This window comes from Mustela nivalis, assembly GCF_964662115.1.
Source record: "Mustela nivalis genome assembly, chromosome: 14".
NCBI lineage: Eukaryota > Metazoa > Chordata > Mammalia > Carnivora > Mustelidae > Mustela > Mustela nivalis.
Genome location: NC_139033.1, coordinates 91,490,835 through 91,512,368, shown reverse-complemented (window position 1 = coordinate 91,512,368; position 21,534 = coordinate 91,490,835). Strand labels below are relative to the sequence as shown.

The 21,534-nt window shown below is 49.0% G+C and overlaps 1 protein-coding gene across 1 annotated transcript in view; it reads left to right on the top strand.

The window, feature by feature from the left end:
• MYO18B (myosin XVIIIB) overlaps positions 1 to 21,534 on the top strand; it is a 250,379-nt gene that overhangs the window by 163,900 nt on the left and 64,945 nt on the right. The window contains exons 35-39 of the mRNA XM_082698791.1: positions 8,789 to 8,902; positions 10,160 to 10,276; positions 12,636 to 12,719; positions 13,728 to 13,865; positions 16,464 to 16,649. Coding sequence (XP_082554917.1) covers positions 8,789 to 8,902; positions 10,160 to 10,276; positions 12,636 to 12,719; positions 13,728 to 13,865; positions 16,464 to 16,649 — 639 coding nt within the window. The remainder of the gene's footprint in view (positions 1 to 8,788; positions 8,903 to 10,159; positions 10,277 to 12,635; positions 12,720 to 13,727; positions 13,866 to 16,463; positions 16,650 to 21,534) is intronic.

The following is a 21,534-nucleotide window of genomic DNA, read 5'->3' as shown; positions in this document are numbered from 1 at the left end:
ATAAGCTTTTTGGAGGGCTACTTATACCTGAGGAAGCCATGTGTTCCTCTTTTAAACTGTTGGCTATTTTTCTCAGTGATTTGTAAGCCCTTTGCTGGTTATGTATCTTGCAAATACTTTGTCCTGCTCTGGGGATAAACTTTGAGGTCCACTGCTGCCTTCTCTTAGCTCTGTCATTTTATGAGCAGAGCTCTTAAGTGTGAGGGGGTCCACTTGGTCAGGCTCAATTAGCTTGGAATCCAAATTTAAAATCACTTGGTTAGGTAGAGAGTGTTCTGGTTAGCTGTATGTTCTGGTGGCAGGAAGTTCCCTCCTCCTCACTCCTCCACTAGGGGCTCAAGCCCGGACTTGGGATGCAGCCCCTGTAGGTTTGCTGAATGAGTGTGTGGTCACTCTCCCTAGCCGGGTCATTTCCTCCTGCAAGGGAGGGTCCTGCCTGCATGGCCCACCCGTTGTCCTTCCTGGGGAGCTGGCTGTCCGGACCAGCTCAGGAGGAGCTGGGGATAGCCAGGCAGAGGGTGGCTTCCCAAGGAGGTGTGCAGGGCTGGCTCAGGCAGCGTGGGCAGCAGGCAGCTCGGGCTATATGCTGAGGCAGCCCTGCAGACTGGGACAGATTTGTGATGTGCTGAGCTGACCTCTTGCCCTGTCCCTCAGGGCATGTGCGTGGAGCCCCTACTACGTAGGGACCCAGAGGGGAGCAAGCCCCCAGGGACCTCTGGGCTCCGACTATCTAGCGAGAAGACAGAACGGAGACACTCCGACAGTGCATTGTTTAGGTGGGGTGCTGGAACAAAGGGGTGTTGCAAATATGATAAAAATGAGGGTATGATAGGATGGGGGCAGGGAGGGTGTTTTATGTGTTTTTTATCTTGCTTTTCCAAGTCTTATTTTTTTATTTTTCTTTCTCTCTTTGGAGAACATCGGCATACTCCAAATCCACTGTCATCACAGGTGAAGGCAGGAAGGAAATTCTTGAGGTCTGTTCCAGTCACATAATACCTGGGCAGTCCTGAGATCCTATTAAGAAAGACTCTTTTTTAAATTTCATTTTTATTGGGGTGCCTGAGTGGTAAAGCCTCTGCCTTCAGCTGGGGTCATGATCTCAGGGTCCTGGGATTGAGCCCCACATGTGGCTCTCCACTCAGCAGGGAGTCTGCTTCCTCCTCTATCTCTGCCTGCCTCTCTGCCTACTTGTGATCTCTCTCTCTGTCAAATAAATTAATTAATTTTTTAAAAATTAAATTTTTTAAAAATTAAACTTTTATTAAAAATTTTCATTTTTTACCACTTCATCATATCAGGGAGATCATATGATAGTTGTCTTTCTCCGCTTGGGAGGGAGACAAACCATAAGTGACTCTTAATCTCACAAAACAAACTGAGGGTTGCTGGGGGGAGGGGGGTTGGGAGAGGGGGTGGGGTTATGGACATTGGGGATGGTATGTGCTATGGTGAGTGCTGTGAAGTGTGTAAACCTGGCGATTCACAGACCTGTACCCCTGGGGATAAAAATATATTATATGTTTATAAAAAAAATTTAAAAATTATTTAAAAATTTTTCATTTTTATTGAAGTGTGGTTGACACACAATATTAGTATATTGTGTTAGTATATACATTAGGTATTGTATGTTAGTTTCAGCTGTATAACCTAGCGATTTGACAATTATTTGCATCACGAAATGCTCACTACAGCAAATTTAGTTCACTTCTATCACCTAGGAAGGACTCAGACCCACAAAGAAAAAGGAGGTCTGTTTAACTCAGCAGGTGGGAAGCCCTTGCCACAGGGCTTATAAGAAAAAGCTGAAACTGAAAATTCAGTTCAGGTCCTGGCCCCATTCACCACTTAGAAGTTGTGTGATCTTGACAAGTTCACTAACCTCTCTGAGCCTCAATTTCTTCTTTAATAAAACGGTAATGAAAGTACCTGCTTCACAGAATTGTTACTTGTTGCAATTAACATATTCATGGTAAGCATCCAGAAAGCGGTTACTATTATCCCGCTACTGATAATGATTATTTTTACTCGGAAGAAGATGGAAACAGTAAATACTCAGAAAACATTCTGATGTATCAATAAATAACAATCCTCTAGCACAATGTAAGGAAAATGATGGAATGTTTAATAGTTTGATCAAGGACACAGAGAGTAACTGCCAGATGGTCTTGGAAATTTCCCCCTGGGGCCACCGTCATCAGGCTCCTGAGCCAGATAGACCATTGGTGGACCTGGCCTGACATTTTTAATATGTTTGCACTTAATGAATTTGTTCAATATCAGGGCCTTCTATAGTCTGAGATGCTGGTAATTCCCTTCAGGGAAGGCCTTCCTACTGAAGGTTAGTTCTTGCTTGGCCTGCCAATGACACCATTTCTTAGAAGGCTTCCCCGTGGCATTTGTGATACGGGATCCTTAAATCCCTCACGTTGTTCAACCAGACCCTGAGATTGGGGTTCTAATCGCTCAGCTGTAATACCAGCATTTTCCCTCTCCCTGCCTCCTTCCGTATGTCTAGCCCACTCATCGAGTAGCTTAATAAGTCCAAAGCAAACATTTTCACCAGGTATTTAAAGCAGGCAGATGGCTTTGCATAGGAAAGTAATGCTATTCACTGGGTTGTAGTTGATGTCTATGTGATGGGAATCTCAATTGCCCTCTGGGGGAATGAAAGGAGGGGGATGTTGTGAGAGAATGCGGAGAGATGAACTCAGCAGGAGGGAAAGACTTGTGTGCAGAGTGGGCTATGTGGGGGCCCAGGAAGAGCACAGGCTCAGAGTTCCATTGACTTGCATCTGACCCTGGGCACGACCCTTCCCCTGCCCCGGGTTACAGTTTCCTCTTTTGTAACACGAAGTGGGCTGATCCCTGCCATGCAGGGCTTCTGTGGGCCACAGTGATAATGAGCAACGAGTGGGCCCACACAGTGCCTCATTGAGTCAGTGTGGGAGAACTCTCATTCCCTCCTCTTTTCCCCATTGAACAATCAGGAAGGGGCAATATTTATCCTCCTGTGGGGAGGGATCCATACATAGAATAGATAAAGAATGAAGGATTGTGATTCTACCACAGGGTTTTAGATGGCACTATGTTGATCTAACATCCTTGGCAGGATAGGATCAATGAACACTGTCACCTGTGGTTTAAAGTGTTTGGTACATGTACTCTCTCCTCTAACTTGTTTACTGATTCTGCATCTGTCTCCCGGCCATACAGCTCTAATTTGCTCAAGCAGGGAAAAGGGAAGTTATTGGCCCAAATATCTGAAAAGTTCTGAGGCAAAGTCTGCCTTCAGGCTTGGCTGGATCTAGGTGCCCCAACCATGTCATTGCAAATGTTTCTTGCCTTAGCACCTTTGATGTCACCTTCTATTCTAGGCAGTATTTTCATTCTTGCTAGGAAGAGGGCCATCAAACAGACACTCCAGGCTCACATCCTGCATCACAGAGAATAAACTTTGTTTCTGTAGTCCTAGCAAAACCCCTGATATCAGCCATGCTACTGTCCCACAGCGAAGCCCTCTGGCTGACAGGAAGTAGTGCTCTGATCAGCTAGGTGGAGTCACATGCTGTTTTTGAAACTTCATAGTTGTGTGTTGAGGTGGGGGCAGGTGGTTAACTTCATCAGAAGCACATGGACATTTGGTGGGTGGAGGTGGTTAACTCCATCAGAAGAACATGCACATTTGGGGGGTGGAGATATGTATTATATGTGTGTGTGTGTGTGTGTGTGTGTGTATGTATGTATATATATATAAATATATATGTGTCTATATATATGTGACTGTATATATATAGACACACATATTTTTATATATATACACATATATATATATATATATACACACACACACACATACACATACACACACACATATGTATATATATATATATATATATCCCCCCCAGGGAGGATTGGGTGACACTATCAAAAGAAGGGAGAACAGATACTATGCAGACACATCACAGAATTTCCTCTATAAAGCATCTGTCCAGGGCACTACTATTCTAGAAGGAATGTAGCATAATGACTCTGAGTGGGATTCATATCCCAGTCTGTGGCTTAGAACCTGTGAAACCCTCAGTAAGTCATTTGACCTGTCTGTTACCACCATGCCAGGTCTGGAAATAGATGGAAATCACCAGAGACTTTATCCCCCTAATGCTCTCCACCCTGTGTCTTGGAGGTCTGACAAGACATCCGGGAGGGGTCATCCCTGGGGAGGATGGTGACTTGGAACCAAAAGGTGTGAAGTGTCCTCTGTCCCCCCCAGGATCCTCATTGTCACACTGGCTATGAGGACTGGGGAGCACAACCCAATAATCTTTCCTGAGGGGAGTCTGGCTGCCCTGTTCCTTCTGCTCTCTGGCTGCCCCACCTGGAGAGCCCCCAAGAAAGGAAGGCATTTGTGGAGAGGCGGTGGGCCAGGTCACTCCCCTAAAGGGTCTGATCTCAGCCCCAGCATGACTTGCCACCCGACTTCATAAAAATGTCACTCAAACAGCCCCCATATGGAAATAAGATGCAGTGAGTTATTCTTACAGCGGGCCATCCATAATGGAAAATCAGCCCGAGATGGCCCTGTATTTCTTCCCACTCCCTAAAGTGTCATAAATTGAGATTTTTAAATCTCAGCATTCAGATGGCTTGTCAGCAGTGGCCCAGACCCAGAGCCTGCCCAGTAGAAATCTGGGGCTGCTGGGTGTGGTGGGGGGGGTGGTGATGGGGATTCATGTCTTGCCTGTCCAGATCCTCCTGGCTTGTGCCCCTTTGGGGTTAGCACCCTCCCCCGCCCCCCACCCCGTCTACCAGGAAGCCTGAATCTGCTCCTTGAGATGGTGGGAGCCCAGGCCCTGCCTCATCCCAGCAATGGGAGCTCGATGGCTCCATTTCCTTTCATTCTCCTGGCCTCTGTGATGGGGTTAAAACGCCAATGTGTAAGGCTCTTAAGGGTAGGAAAGGGACAGACAACAGAGACAACTGCAATTACTCTCCTCGGGTTTTCTCAGTGCCTGGCACGGTGCCGAGCACGCCCCTGATTCCACTCACTCACTATGCAGGATCACATAGACCCTATGGTGGGCCTCTCCCCATTTTACATGCGAGAACACTGAGGTGTGAGGTTACAAGACCCGCTGAGAGAGGCCGATCCTCCAGGTCTGGCTTCATGCCCAGGCTCTGACCCCCACATCGGGTGGGACCTGGCACTCAGCCAGCGTCAGTAAGTGTTGGTTTCCTTCCTCCTCCCTCGGGGGTGAACTTGTTTATCTGGGATGGTGCCCGTTTCCTTGGCGCCACTGCACTGATTCCTTGATTCAGTCTCCTGAGTCCTGTCTCTTGTCTCCGACTGCTCTGCCTCACATTCTGCAGTCCCCAGCCCGGTCCTGGACCTCATGACCCTGCCTGGGTGGCTGCCGTGGTGTCACCAAGCCACTGAGCCAACAGTTTGCTCTGCAAAGGAGCTTTCCCTTTATTATAATCTGGACTTCCCTTGTGGCCCAGACCTTCCAGAGAGGGGCTTTTCAGGAGGCACAGGGGAGCCCAGCAGGAAAGAGCGTGGACTCTGGGGTTGGACCAGCCGGGCCTCTCTGCTGATCTGTTGCGTGACTGTGGGCAAGTCCTTTCCCCTCTGCGAGCCCCGGTGTCCTCCTATACCAGGTGGTTCCTAAAGGTTGTGCCCTGCTCCCAAGAGGTCTTGTGGAGCTTTTACAAAGCAAGATGGAGAGCACAGTGTCCTGGAAATGGCCCCCGACAACAGTAGCAGGTACAACTGTTAATGCCAAGACCCATCACGGCCAAGAGAATCCTATCCCTAACCCAGAGGAGCTAAGAAGAACACTAACAGCCATGTCCATCTCCGCTCGGGGATGAATCGTCCTCACTCTGCATACTTCAGGGAGATGGGGGAAAGGAAGGATTATTTCTTAATCATTGATCATCTACCACGTGGGAAATGGAGATACAAATGGAGCCTTCTCGCTCCAGGGAGGCTCTGAGTCCCAGGGTATCACGCTGCCAAAACCCTTAGCTCAAGGAGGGGCTCAGCAGATGGAAAGTGCTGTCTTCGTATTTGGCGCTTCACTATTCGGTTACTGACGGTACTCTCACTTGCCTCTTGGCCCTGAGCCTGGCAGTTTGGCCTGGGAGTGAGACCCAGTGAGATGTCTTCTTTCCACTCTTAGTTACCTGACCTCATCTCCCATGATGGCTCACCTGCTCCTGCCCACCCAGACCTTTCCTTCTTGGCACACCCCACGGTGTGTCCTTATTTGCTGCCCCATTTCCAATCTTGCCCACTAAAACCTATCCTCCCCGCAGCAGCCAAGGTAGATTGTGCTAACTGCTTCCTCCTCCATCAGTGGTTTCCCTGCAGACTGAAAATGAACCTGCACTTCACTCACTAGCCTCACTAATGTGCCGACCCCCCACCCCCACTCAATCCATTCCTTCAGCATCCTGCCCCCTCCCCATCTCTGTACAGCTGTCCAGTCACACTGGCCACCTTTCTGTCCTTCAGCACCAATTTCACTTCTGTTCTTGTTCCTGCCTCAGGGCCTTTGCACCAGCTGCTGCCTCCACTCAGGGCACTGTTTCTTCCTCCTCAGTCTCTACACGGCTGTCTCTTTGCATCTTTCAGGTCTTAGCTTAGTGAGGCCTCTGGCTGCAGGGAGCTCTCCTTGCCACCTCCCTGCCTTGCCAGAGGCCCTGGAGTCGCCTGCAGGATGATGAGACTATACCTGACTTCTGATTCACCCTGTCCGTGGTGCTCCCCTTGCTCAGCATCACTCTCTGTGTGTCCCAGCCCCCACACCAAGGGGAATGGGCCTCAAGGAACTGAGCCCGCTGTGGGAATACATTGTTCTTGGGGACTTGGAAAACTGGGTGGGGAGGAGGGTTTGTGGACCTTGGCTGCCAGCAGTGAGGTGGAGCTGGACCTAGAGGTTCGTGTGAGAAAGCTGTGTGTAAAATGGGGATATCAGCAGTATGAACCTCACAGCTCAAAGATGAAGATTACAAGCCAAAAGGAAAGCGGAACCTTTTCGGAGGAGGTGCTTGGCAGGAGATATTCAAATTGATGGTGACTTCCATTCTCCCCGCCTTCCATTGTCATTGTTGTTATTCTAACATAGGGGCTGAGCTCCTAATACGCTGTGGAAGACATTCTCTGCCCAGTTTGGAAGGAGATGAAAATGACCCCAAAGGAGTTTTACCCATAGAGCAGCCCCCCCAACCTTGGTCAGTTGTCCGGCGGTGATCTCCGCAATGGCTCAATTGTTTTCCTTTTATAGATCAATGGGGACCTCCCACTTGCTTGGTGGCCTCAGGGACCAGAGACTGTCATTTCATGGGGACTCTAGCTTGCCTTTTTTTTTTCCCCTATCTGGAAGCCCCAACCTTACTATTATTAATTTTGGTGGAGCAGTGGCCTGGCTGTGAGAATCAGCTGGTCTGGACAATACAAGTGACTGTCTTCACTCCTTGCAGCTAGCTGTGTGACTTCAGGCAAGGCACTGTCCCTCTCTGAACCCTGAGCATTCTCCTTAGTCGATTTCTGAGGCTGTGTTCTGCTCAGGGATTCTAGGGTTTGGAAATCCAGGGGAAACTGCCAACTGTAGCATGGACTTAGGGATTGTGACCGAATGTGTTTTTTTCCAGTGGGTCACGACCATCTTCTGGGGCTGTGTAGGTACTTGGACCTGTTAGATGGCCCCTCTCTGCTAAGACAGGAGGCTGGCTGGGTGCAGGCAAGTGAATGGATGAGAAAGGAAAGAGTGGGAAAGAAAAACTTTGTTTAGGTCAGTGGCTCTTAATCTTTGAGAAAATGCTCCCATGGCAAAAAGTTCACATACAATTTAAAGGGGGTTTGCAATGCTGAAACCTGGTTAAGAGATGTCTACTTGGGGGCACCTGGATAGCTCAGTCTGACTTTGGCTCAGGTCATGATCTCAGGATCCTAGGAGGGAGCCTAGTGTCAGGGTTCCCTGCTTCTCACTTAGATGGGAATCTGCTTGTCCCTCTCATATTTCTTTCTTTTTTTTTTTAAGATTTTATTTATTTGACAGAGAGAGATCACAAGTGGGCAGAGAGGCAGAGAGAGAGAGAGGAGGAAGCAGTCTCCCTGCAGAGCAGAGAGCCCGATGTGGGACCCGATCCCAGGACCCTGAGATCATGACCCAAGCCGAAGGCAGAGGCTTAACCCACTGAGCCACCCAGGAGCCCTGCTTGTCCTTCTCCCTTTCCCTCTGTCCCTCCCCCAGCTTATACTCTCTCTCTCTCTTTCTCTTAAAAAAAAAATAAATAAAGGAAGCATCTCCTTGTCAACTTCCTACTGACTTTCAAGGACCTCTTCCAGGAAGCCTTCCCTGACTTCATCTTGTATTCTTAGTGTCTCCATGTCTTCCTTCCTTTGCTGCTCAATGAGGCTGTCCCTTTCTGACTCCCCTTCTCCCATGGTGGGCCAGGGCCCAGGCTGACTGTTCACGGCACACACTAAGTGAGTGTCAGCAAATATTCGCTGAGTGGGGCTGGGGCCTAGCTCCTGGCACCAAAGCGGACTAGCCTTATTTCATGGGACAGCGCCTGTTCAATTTTGAGTAGCTCAGAATCTGGCCGCCTCAGATGCAAACGCAGTCGCTTCCCCTCGTTGTGGGTTGATGAATAGTTGCAAAGACATGGGGACCATCTGTAAATTATTGTGCCACCGGAGAGGGCCCGAGCCAGAGGGGAAGGGCATTCAAGGAGGCGGCCTTCTGAGGCTCTTCTCTTCTCATTCTCCTGCCTGGCACAGCTGGAGCAGAGTGAAGCCAAGTGTGAGGATGCTTTGAAGACGCAGAAGGCACTGACTGTGGACCTGGAGAACATGCACAGCGAGCTGGAGAACATGACCCGGAGCAAGAACCTGGTACCTGTCCCTTCCTGGAACTGTGGGGCCCCGGGCCAGCTCAGGGCTGTGGGGGCTAGCATGGGCCCACTCTGTGCTCAACACTGTAAGAGAGACAAAGGGCACTTATTGGGGACTTCCTGAGAGCACAGATATCCTACTATGAGCTGAGCCTTATAAAGATATCAGGGCATATATGAGGGCTGACTGTGTGTTCACCTCTGCAAAGGTAGACCTACTGTGTGCTCAGCATGGTGGGGATGTATTCAGTAGGAACCTGTTGTTTTCTCAGCACCCTACCTGAGAACAGAAATGTCTATAGTATTCCCACAGTGTGTTCACCGCTGTAAGTGGTTCCCAGGCACCTGTTGTAGTCCTCCTGTGTGCTTACCACCATTACAAGGGACTTGGCCTTTATAATTGTACGGGTGTATGTTCATTCTTATAAATGGAGATGAGCGTTTCTCTCACAGGCACATTTAGGCTCACTCCTATAACGGACCCAGCCATCTATTATGAACCTACTACGTGCTCACCCCTGAATGGGGGAAGTGAACACATATTATGAATCTACTATATTGGCAGAAATCAGGTGTGCCTTTCTAAGTCACTGATCTGTGCATACAAGGTGAGCTTAAATTTTTACTCCACATGTGAAATCCTAAAATTTAAGTGTAGCCACAGATTTATAGGCAAAAGTTTGTCTCAAGGTCCCCTTTGTTCCAGATTTTGTTAGCACCAGGTTAAGAGGAACTTGCCCACAAACATTCATATGCACACACGCACATAAATGAATGCACGCCTCACCTCCAAAATCACCAGACACACAGATCAATGCCCTCTTAGGTAAAATATGCATCACTTCTACCCAACCACCCAAGACACATTTCCTGAGCACCTGCTGTAGGCAGGCCTGGTACAGCGGGGTGGGGAGAGGAATAGACCTGTGAACAGAACAGAGTCCTGGTCCTCAGAGAGAATCTGTACTCAGAGAGGTCTGTATTCACGTGCATGTCCCAGGCATGAAATGTGAGCCCATGTGGGCTTACACAGATGTCTAGCCATCACGGGCACATATGCATTCACACAACCACATGTGTGCCCCCCCCCACACACATCATGCATGGACACACCCATGACCATCCTTTCTAGTACATGGTCACTCATCTGACACACTCACAGGTGAGCCTCCCCACTTGGCTCTTCCTGAGGCCCGTGGTGTCCCCTTCCCAGCCACCCTTCTAGCTGCCCCCTCACCCTTGTCCTGCCTCCCTCCAGGTGGACGAGCAGCTATACCGGCTGCAGTTTGAGAGAGCGGACCTGTTGAAGCGCATCGACGAGGACCAGGACGACCTGAACGACCTCATGCAGAAGCACAAGGACCTCATTGCTCAGGTGGCGATGGAGAGTGGAAGGAGGTTTAGTGGCCTTGGGCCGGGCGTGGGGGGCCGGGGAAGATGTCAAGAAAGGGGATGTGATTAGGCCGCTCTCTGATCCTAGGGCCTGGGTGGGATAGATGCTACAGTGATGGGGACAGTGAAATTTCATGTCCTAATGGAGGCGGGTGTCCCCTTCAGATGGGTGTGCATTCCTGGAAGGCATCTCCACCAGGAAAATTTTTGATTTATGTGTACATATATCTACACATCCACACACCCACATACCCTTCTAACTACCCATCAAAATATTCATCCATCCACCATTCCTCTGCTCATCCGTCCCCCATTCACCTGTCCTCATTTTAGCCACCCATCTACCCATACCCATTCACCCATTCACCTGTCCTCATTTTAGCCACCCATCTACCCATACCCATTCACCCATACCTCTACCCATTCACCCATACCTCTACCCATTCACCCACCTACCCACCCAGTCATCTTTCCACCTGCTTACCCATTCTTCCATCCATCCTTTCATCTATCCATCTGCCTCTCCATAATCTATGTCTATATCCATTCATTTGTTTAATAATTACTGGGCCCCCACCATGCATTTGCTACCATATGAAATGCCAAAGATACTGGATTGAGAAAATCACGTCCTGTCCCTGCATTCACATGAGGTGAATGGGCTGGGCAGACCTCCTCATATAATCACCCAGAACAGAGCGGGGTCACTTGCACAAGGAGCTTAGTGTCTGGAAAAGAAATGAGCACGTTTCTGTAAATCTTGACCTCGGTTGGAGGTCAGGGAGGGCTTCCCCAAGGAGGTGACTCTCAGATGGAGATCTGAATGAGGCACAGGAGTTAATTAGGTTGGGTGGAAGTGAGGGTTGCGGGAAGTATTCCAGGCAGATGGAACAGCACAGGCAAAGGGCCTAAGATGGCCCATTTGAGAGGCTGGAAGGAGGCCAGCGAGGGGAGCATGATCCAGGAGGAGCTCAGCGAGGCCGGCAGAGCAGGGCCAGACTGGGGGCTCGAAAGCTGAGATGAGTTTGGATTTTATTTTATGTGTGATGGGAATTATCAGCAAATGTTTTAGGGACCAGAACAAGAGGGAGAGGGTTAGCTGCCTTGTACTGGGGAGTGGAGTAGATGTGGGTAGGTGGCCAGACCCAGGACACAGTCAGGAGGCATGGTGGTAGGATGGGGTGCAGCAGAGGCTTTGGGGTTAAACAGACCGATGAGTGATGGGGATCCCTGGCAGGTTTCTGATAACTGGGGGGTGGAGAGAGCAACTTCCTCCAAGAGTAAGGAGCATCTTCCCCACGTTATACCCCAGAGGGGATCCATGATACCTTACCTGCCAGACTTCAAATGCATCCTACCGAGATGGGAATCTGGGGGAATTTCTGCCAAAAAAGGAATAATGATAATAAAAACAACCAATTTGGGGCACCTGGGTGGCTCAGTGGGTTAAGCCTCTGCCTTTGGCTCGGGTCATGATCCCAGGGTCCTGGGATCGAGCCCTGAATCGGGCTCTCTGCTCAGCAGGGAGCCTGCTTCCCCTCTCTCTGTCTGCCTGCTGCTCTGCCTACTTGTGATCTCTCTTTCTCTGTCAAATAAATAAATAAAATCTTAAAAAAATAACCGATTATATCCTTGACATTACAACAGTTATCACAGAAATAACCTATGCCCTCTTCTGCCTTTGTGACTCACACTTATTTTGGGTCAAAGGGAACTTTCTGCATTGGATCAATTACAGAAACAGTATACACATATGTGTGTCATAAATAATTTAAATAATAAAGACAGGTGGAAAATAGAAAGCGAGGGGCCCTCCTGCCCGTTGGAATTCCTCTCTTCAGAGATAATCATGCTTAACAGTTTGGTTCTCCTTTTTTTAAAGGACGTTTATAGTCTCCACTGCCTCATTTCATCTCTGAACACAGCCCAGGTAGAGGAGCTAAGCAGAGACTCTCAGCCCATTTTACAAATGGGGATACTGAGGGACAGAAAGGCCAAGGCCAGTATCCAAGTCTAGAATCCCAGTCACCTGACACACTCGGGAGTCCCCTTCCCTTCTAATCTGGCCCTGCTGCCATGGCCAGCCCATTTCCATCTGGGCTCTCAAGAGTGTCTGATAGTGTGCTGGGCGGTTGACCAAAGCCATGGGCTTATATAACGGGAGTGACTCAGCAGACACTGAGATGGACGATGTGGGGAGGATGTAAGCAGTAACTCTTTGGAACAAGCTATTGTCACGGAGGCTCTGAGACATCTGGAGGGTGGAAGTGGGGAGAAGGGCTTGCCAGCGGTAGGTCCCCAGTGAAGCCTCAAGGTGACTTTTTTTTTTTTTGTCTCACTAGTCTGCTACTGACATTGGACAGATCCAAGAACTGCAGCTACAGCTGGAGGAAGCCAAGAAGGAGAAGCACAAACTTCAAGAACAAGTACGTGCTCAGAGCTGCCCTTGTGGTGGGGAGGAAAGGAAGGGGTCTTTCTGGGACCTCCCTGTTTTGATCCTGGAAAACTGTCCCTCATCCATCCATCCATCCATCCATCCATCCATCCGTCTACTCACTACATTTGAGCTGTGCACCAAATGAATTGAGTGGACACACACTCAATTGAGTCACACACACACACACACACACACACACACTGACTCTTGCTCATGCCAGTTCAGCCTCCAGACATGCCCTATGCAGTGAAACTCATCAGCCATTCTGTGCAAGATTTTCCTCCTCTGAGAAATGTTCTCAAGGACAAAGGGATGGTCTGGGCGAGACAGGATCCTTCCTCATCCTTTGTGAAATCTTCCTTTGAAGCCATGGTTCTTCCAAACACCCCTGAGTTTCACTCATTAGCTAGAGGGTTGCTCTTATCCATGCAATTCTCGAAGCCCTTCTCGAACTGTTGTGTGCACCTGCTTAGGGTTTCTGCCGATGTGACAGGGCCTTGAGCAAATGTCCCTAGGTGTGAGTAACACCAACAGCACAAAAATAATGGCAACACGAGGCCTCTGCTGGGTGCTTATTATATACCAGCTACTAATGGCCATCAGTCCTTACACACACAAAAATGAAAGAAGGAGCTCAAGGAGGCGAACTGCCCAGGTACCTCCTGCTGGAAAGGGGCAGAGCCTGGCTTTGAACTCTGATTAATGTGCTTGGGTCCCAAGCCCACACTTGGTTGCATGCTGGGATCCCGAAGCTTGCTGATTGAAAGTTTTGTGTTAGATGCTGAAGACACACAGTAAACATCACCTCCAGCCTCAGCGACCCCAGGGCATGGGCTGCTGGGAGGGTACTGACAGTTTGTGCTTGTCCCTTGAACACATATCATCAGAGCCAAGAAGGAGGCGGTGTGAATGGGTCTGGCGTTAAGTCCTGTATGTGTCTTGATGCTGGGACTTGGGGCCAGCAGGTGGCCAATGGATGTCTCGGGTTCGCCCCCAGCTGCAGGTGGCTCAGATGCGCATTGAATACCTGGAGCAGTCCACGGTGGACCGAGCCATTGTCAAGAGGCAGGAGGCGGTTATCTGTGACCTGGAGAACAAGACGGAGTTCCAGAAAGTGCAGATTAAGAGATTTGAGGTATTGGCAGACATGCAGATGTTACTCAGGGTGAAAGCAGTGGGGCTTTTGTAAATGCTCTGTCCATCCTCTGACCATCCTTTCATCTGCTCATGCCTTTCTCTGAATCCAGATTCCTCTACCATCTCCCATCAGTGTTCCTTCCCCCCAACTCCCTCCTTTCTGCCTGCCTCAGACACATGGTCCCATAAGTACCTATCTGTCCAGCCTATCCACCTCCATCCACCTCTGTTTACCTCCATCCATCATCCCCCTTCTGTCTCTTCTTCCTTCCTTTCTCCACTATCTTCTCTTCCTCTGATCCTTCCCTTTCTTCAGACCTTGACCTTTCTGTCTGTCCACGTTTTTATCCACTGATCCTGTCCTGCCCATCTCCATCCACCCTCTCATATACTTATGCATGCAACACTCGCTTTGAGCAGAAATATATTTTGCTCTTAGTATGTACCAGGCTCTGGTTTAGGTGCATGGCAGGTGGAGGTACAAAAAAGCAGATTCCACTTTCCAGAAACATAGAGTGTTGTAGGAGATGTGGGTGAAATATGTGTATAAATACAGAGAGAGGGCTGGGAGGTTTAGGAGATGTTGGTCTTTTCAAGCTAGGGAATCAGGGAGGCTTCCAGGAGGAGGTGGCATTGCCTGCTGGACCATGAGAAGGGCAGGTAATACGTAGACGGGCTGGGGCAAGGTTCAATGATTACATTTACCTTTAGCTCTGTGGGCCAGTGACAGGAGCCATGGCCCAGTGAACCTCACCATTGTCAAAGCTGTTTCTCATCTCTCTCTCCTCTGGAAGTTCATCGCAAACCCATGGGGCAGGTGGGATCTGTCCCACCAAATAAACTACAAGATGTGCCCAGTGAGGTCAAGTGACCTGTTCAAGATACAGCTAGGTAGTGTCAGAGACAGGACTAGATTGACAATAGACCCTCACTGTTCTTAGGCTATAATTTCTCTGCAGTCAGCTGGCTTAGCCACAGGATGATGGTGCATCTGGAAATGGGAGGCTGCATTCCTCACTTAGAAACCTTCTCCCAATCCCCTGCTGGGCATTTCATCTCTAAGAAGGATGGTTTATATGAAGAACAGAGAAAGATTCTTCTTTTCCTTGACCCTCAGTGCTTCTCAGAATTGCTCAGGGGATCTCTCAAGGCATAATTGTCTCTGCAGATCACCTCGGAACACTTTGATCTCCTACATTTTAAGTGTACATAATGTTGGGCTCTTTCAGATTTTTTTTAGCTTGATTCTAGCATAATCAAGTGATAGCAGAGAAGTAAATAAAATTACAATAAAAGAAAACTTTCAGTGGCAGATTCTATGTCCAAATTCACTTCCCCCCTCTGCCATCATGATCTGAATTTAGTAGAATCCCAGGTCCTTGAGATGAGGTACCTTGGGAACACCATTTGTGAACTGATCTTCTTCCTTTTAACCCCCCTGCTGCCCTTTGAAATTGTTGCTAAACTCCATTTGAAAGGCGAAGGGCAATTGAATAGTAAAGCTTTTCTTTTAGACCATTATTCAGGCTCTGATCTGGAGAGGGGCTCAGAGTCGTGAGCAAGGGCCTAAAATATTCATGCAGGCTCAGTTTTAGGTCAACACTCGAGTATTTGCCCATCAGAATCGATTGGCTCCGGGCTTGTTGGCCAACTAATGAATTCTGCAGAACAGTACTTGGGTTTGTTTTCTCTAGCAATGGTGATGCCCACAGCTCCTTTCTCTTTACTGTTTCATTGTGTCCTCTTGGCTTGTCCCCCTCCCACACACACCCATAAAAGGGAAAATGCCTTAAAGCTAAGAGCTGAGGCACATTCATGGAAGATTATCTGATCAAACCTCCTTGTTTTACAAATAGGGAACCCAAAACCCACGCTGGGGAAGGGGTTTTGATTTCCCAATGTGGTGTGCGCCCCAACGCACAGCTTCATAAAATGATGAGGGTTGCTATAAATATTAATAATTCCCAACCCTTGTCTAGAATGCCTGGTGTGCCAGGCACTGAGCTGAGCCGTCTGCAGAACTTAACGTTTTCAATTCTGACAGCATCCCTATTATCATTCCTGTCTCTCTGAAAGGTTAAATAACTTGCCCAAGGTCACACAGCCAGGAAGAGGTAGTGGTAAGGATTGAACCTAGAGCGTATTCAAAACCTAGGGTGCTGGGGTGCCTGGGTGCTCAGTAGGTTAAGCCTCTGCCTTCGGCTCAGGTCATGATCTCAGGGTCCTGGGATTGAGCCCTGCATTGGGCTCTCTGCTCGGCGGGGAACCTGCTTCCACCTCTCTCTCACTCTCTCTGCCTCTTCGCCTACTTGTGATCTCTCTCTCTGTCAAATAAATAAATAAAAATCTTTATAAAAACAAATAAACAACCAGGGTGCTTATCCATATGCAAGGCTGCCTCTCGGTATAGCAGTTATCATTGACTAGGTTTTTAAAGTAAATTCTTCTTTTCTGTAGCAGAAATCAGAATGATCATCCTGATGACTTTATACAAATGCAGAGAGACTGAGCACAGGATTTCTCTTCCCGGAGCCCCCTATCCCCTGCCCCTGGCCTCTAATAACAAGATGGGTGTGTGCTCTCCGCTCTGATCCAGGTCCTGGTGATCCGGCTTCGGGACAGCCTGATCAAGATGGGTGAGGAGCTCACGCAGGCGGCCAAGTCCGAGTCCCAGCAGCGGGAGAGCAGCCAGTATTATCAGCGGCGCCTGGAGGAGCTGAAGGCGGACATGGAAGAGCTGGTGCAACGTGAGGCGGAGGCCAGCCGCAGGTGCATGGAGCTGGTGAGTGCTGTCCCCAATGCTGGCTGTCATCTGATGGAGGATTTCAGGTGCAGGAGTGCCCTCCTGCCTTTTGAATGTGAGCTTCCACCTGGGCTGTTCCCCGGGGCCTTCGGAAAGCAGGGAGAAACCAGAAAGGTTTGGGCAAGGAAATGACGTTGCCATTGGCTGCGGACTTTGGGGGCGGGCCCAAAGTGGACCAATGGCATTCACTGCTGCTGGATGGCCCCCCAGCACGTGTACATTTCAAATTCCAGACTTTCTTTTCCTGCCTCACACTTTCCACTCCAAAGGCAGGGCAGCCTCTTGGGAAGAGGAAGGAACCAAGGTTGATTAAATGTCTACCTTGCATGGAGTCTTACCATCCATATCATAAAATCCTCCTAACAACCCTGTAAATCACAATATTGTCCCCATTTTACAGATGGGGAAACTGAGGCAAGGGCCCATCAACATACCAAACTGAGGCTCAGAGTGGTACATTCACTTGCCCGAGGCTACGCATTAGTAAGAATCTAAACCCAGGCCTGTCCAACCCTGTAGTCTGTGCTTTTATTGGCTAAACCACGCTTTGCTCCTGTGGTCCAAGTAGTACTTAAAAATCTCTTCCCATTAGGACAGATAAAAAAGGAAGTATAATGATAAAAAAATAAAAATCAATAAAATGCAGAGTTTGGGATCTTACTAAATTTCACAGGGAAGAAATAGGAGGGGGAGATAAAAGTATGTTTCCTGTCCAGTGGGAGTCTCTCCCATCACACTCTATGGAGACTTTCCTGCAGGGATCACAGGGCCTCTGAGGGAGCTGGCTGCTCTTTTTCCCCATGAGGTCCCATATCCTTAAGATTCCAGGTGCCTGCTTCTGGGACCTGGGAGACATCTGGCACTCCCTTTGCCCCCACCAGGGAGCCATCACTGAGATAACCCAGCACGTGCTGAGTCTTGGCCAGAAGGTCTCTAAATCACAGTCTTTATCTCCTTCCTATCTTGTCCACTCTGGTTTTGTGATGGGTCTCAGCAGCTTGTCTGCCTGTAGCAAGTGTATTTCTCGGGCCACTGCTTGCCACAGCCAGGGCCCCTCTCATCAGCTTTGCCCTTGACAAGCCATCAGCGTGGCTGTCATGCAGGGGGAGGTGAGGCTCTGCACAGAGACCCAGGTTCCCAGACAAAGTCCAAGAGCCATGACTGGCAGTTCCTCCACCTCCCACGGCCAGGAAGAGAGAAAGGCTCTTTCCTCCAGTTGACAGGATGACTTCCTCATTCACTGGCCCTGTTTCTCAAGCAGCTGAAGTCCCCTCCCGCCCGCTCTGCCTGGGAGCAAGAGAACATCCCAGCCTGTCTCCTCTGATGTCTTCTTTAACTGGCCAGACACCCAGGCGGGCTGGCTGGATCAAAGTGTCTTTCTTCCTCTTTTCTTTGTTCTCCTTTTCTTCCTCTCTCTCCTCTCCTTCCTCCCCTTCTCCTTTTCCTTTCCCTATCCCTACTTCAGGGACATGTTAGGATCTTTAAAGGCCCTAAAATACTGAAAAGATTAGAGAGAAACCCCCATAGATGAATCAAAATAAAAACAAAACAACAGCAACAAAAAAACACTATAAAACTCAAAGCTTGTGTATATGCTGACAGGAGACCTGCATCATTCTCTGCTTTGATTGCAAGATGCTTCCTAAGTTTACCAAGACTGAAATCTTCCCTTATTTTTGCCTATCTGTGGTTGGGCGGTGTATTTTCTAGGGCTGCCATAACAGAGCAGCAGAAACTGCGTGGCTTAAAGCAACAGAAATTTATTCTTTCATCAGATAAATTTGCCTGAAGGTCAAAAGTCTGAAACCAAAGTGTGGGCTGTGCCACACTCCCACCAAAGGCTCCAGGGGAGAATTCTTCCCCCTCTTTCCAAATTCAGATGGCTCCAGGAATTCTTTGGCTTGTGGCCACATCTCTCCCATATCTCCCTTTGTCTTCATATGGTTGTTGTCTCTGTGTCTGTGTGTCTCAAATACCCTTCTGCCCTTTCCTTATAAGGAAGGGCACCTATAATTGAATTTAGGGTTCACCCTGACTCTTGGTGGATTTTATCTTGAGATCCTTACCTTAATGAGAACCATAAAGACACTTTTTCTATTTTCCCAAATAAAAGTCACATGGACAGATTCTAGGAGGATTTTTGGTTTTAGGGGGCCACGCTTCTACCCAGAGGGCATGTCCCTGCCCAGCTGGTGTTCTGCAGTGATCATGTTCCTCTTGTTTCTTCAGTGAATCTGTCGATTAGCAAGGCTCGGAGGGGATAATGTCAGGTTGGCTAACCCTTCCTAATGGTGAATATCCTACACTCATCAAACTATTTGCCCTCAAATACGCCTATGGGGTTGGGATATTTCCACTGGGAGAAGACAGGATGTCCTCTTTTCCTTGTATGATTTATTCACTAATTCATTCAACATGTGTCTGTTCAGCACCAACTAAGGGCATGGCTCAGCGGTGGGCATTGTTGGGAAGCAGCAAGGATTCTTAAAGCTCCCATTTTGCAGAAGCTTGCAGTATGGGCAAAAAAGCAGCTCAGTGGGAGTGCCCAGTTGTGGAAACCCACTCCCCATCAGTGTGGCATCCTACTTCTCCAGGTTTCTCTAGGTTCACATCCACGCCACCGATCTGCCCTCCTCTGTCCCCTGTAAGACGAGGGAACAGCCTCCCCAGGTCATGTATTCTCTAATAAATTTTACAGAAAGCCTGCAAGGCAGTCAGCATTCTGGTCCTTTCCTTCATGAGCTACGTATCCTCAGTTTTTCCCATGGGCCATGCCCAGTACTCAGTGTTGGGGAATCCAGCAGGGAACAAGAAAGACATACCTTTTCCTTCAAGGAGCTCACATCAAATGCAGAGATAGCACAAAAGCCCTTATTCGTGTATTTTATGCATCCTTCTGTGATGGCAGCTCTGAGTGTTCACAGGCAAAGCAAGGTGTCTTTCCAGTGGGGTTGGGGGGATTCTTGGATAGGCCAGCTGACCCCTTGGCCATTGTGGCCACCAGCCATTTCTTTGAGTAAAGCATTGCCCCTTTCACTTTCCATGTCTTAAGTCCAAATCTCCCTGGGAGGGAAAGAATGAATTCTCTAATGTCCCAGTCCAAGCATGCATGCATGCATACATGCATTCATTGGTCCATCTGTCCGTCCACCAATCCATCCATTTATCCAGTCCATCCATCCTATGCGAGGCCCTTTGCAGATGTGGTTTTCTTTCACACTGATACCAAGTCCAGCAGTGGGTGTGTCTGAAGGGACAGACACATAAGGTGCTTGGCCCAGGGCTGTGGTGTTGGGAGTGGCAGAGGTGGGATGGGCGTCCCCATGTGTCCAGCTCTAAAGCCGTCCCTGTGACCCCACCCTGCCCTTCTGGCCCAATCCTGCTGAAAAATGACTCTGCTATGGGAGACCCCTAAAAAGATCCCACCCGCTGGGCCCTGGTGAGAAGCGGGAAGGATGTTGATGGATCTCCCTTTCGTGTTCCCTTCCGCCTGTCCCAGACTGTGCCATTTGTCACTGTTGGTGTTGGTTTAAAGGGCTGCGAGTTGTTTCGTGTGAATGATTTACACCCCTAGCTGGTGCACCGGCACGTCCAGATCAGGATCAATTACCCTGCCGATGGAACTTCTCTTCCCGGAAAAAAGAAAAATGAGGTTTTGCCATTAATTTTAGTAAATGTACTATTCCTGGCGACTCCAGGAGCCATTATGGAGAAAAAGAATATTCTGGCTCTAAATCATTCAAGTCCCTTTGTCATGGGAGCGATGAGACAGCTCATCTGTGGATTTATGTCCTGTTGTTTTTCAATAGTTACAGAGCTCAGGGGAGCCACCTCAGCCCCAGGACAGGGTAACTGAGGGAGGTCAAGGGCAGCTGGAAGGGCTGATGGTGACAGGAGGGCCTACTCTCCTCCAGATGCACCTGTTCTGGCAGCCACACCTGTTGGGTTTACTCTCCAGTACCTTGGCCTGACTCCCTACCCTCAACTTGCCCCTGAGCTGAGGGGCAAGTTTTTCAAAAGCTTCCCAGGCCTTGAAAAACATAGACTGGACTTCCTCTTACTCTTAGTGACCACCCAGTGACCCACGCCTGAAATCCCAGTGGCCTGTCTCTCTCTTGTTCACAGATTAATGGCCAGGTCTGTTGTTTTACCTTATTTGGGTATTTTAAAAATCCATCCCCTCCCATCTTCCTCCCATCCTTGCTTCCTCTCTCTTTAATTAAGCCCCATCCCCTCTGGTCTGGGGCTGTATAGTTACCTTCCAACCAGTCTCCCCACTTTGCCTCCACTCTGACTCATCCCTGCAGAAGATCTTTCCAGAAGGCACATGTCTTCCTGGGTTACTCTTCTTGCTAAGAAATCTTCCACAACTCTCCACTGCCTTCAGATCCACAACCCAGCTTCTTCCCAGAGCATCTGAGATCTAGCCTCTGCAGATCCTTCTGCCTTTGGCTGCCTGCCTCTTATGACCATGCATGTTCTACGCAAGGAAGAAAGGACCCAATGCCATGTTTTGTTGACTCACCATCTTTGTTCCCATGCATCCCTCTCCCTGCCCACTCAACCTTCAAACCCAAGTCAGGTCCCACCTCCAGGAAGTCCTTACTGTTATCCCCACCCTTTACTGACTGAAGCACCTCCTGCCTTTTCTCACTTCCCCCTGGGTTCACCCCATCATGCCGACATGAATGACCCAGGAAATGTGCCTTGGAGATCTCAAGATCAAGAGGAGGAGATGCAGGTGCCCTTAAATGATTCTGATACAGATGGGACGTGTGGGCGGAGGAGGAAGTGGATTGATATAACCAGGAGATGCGGAAAAGAGCACTTGGGTGTCTTCAATGATGTGTCGGTATTGGCTGGC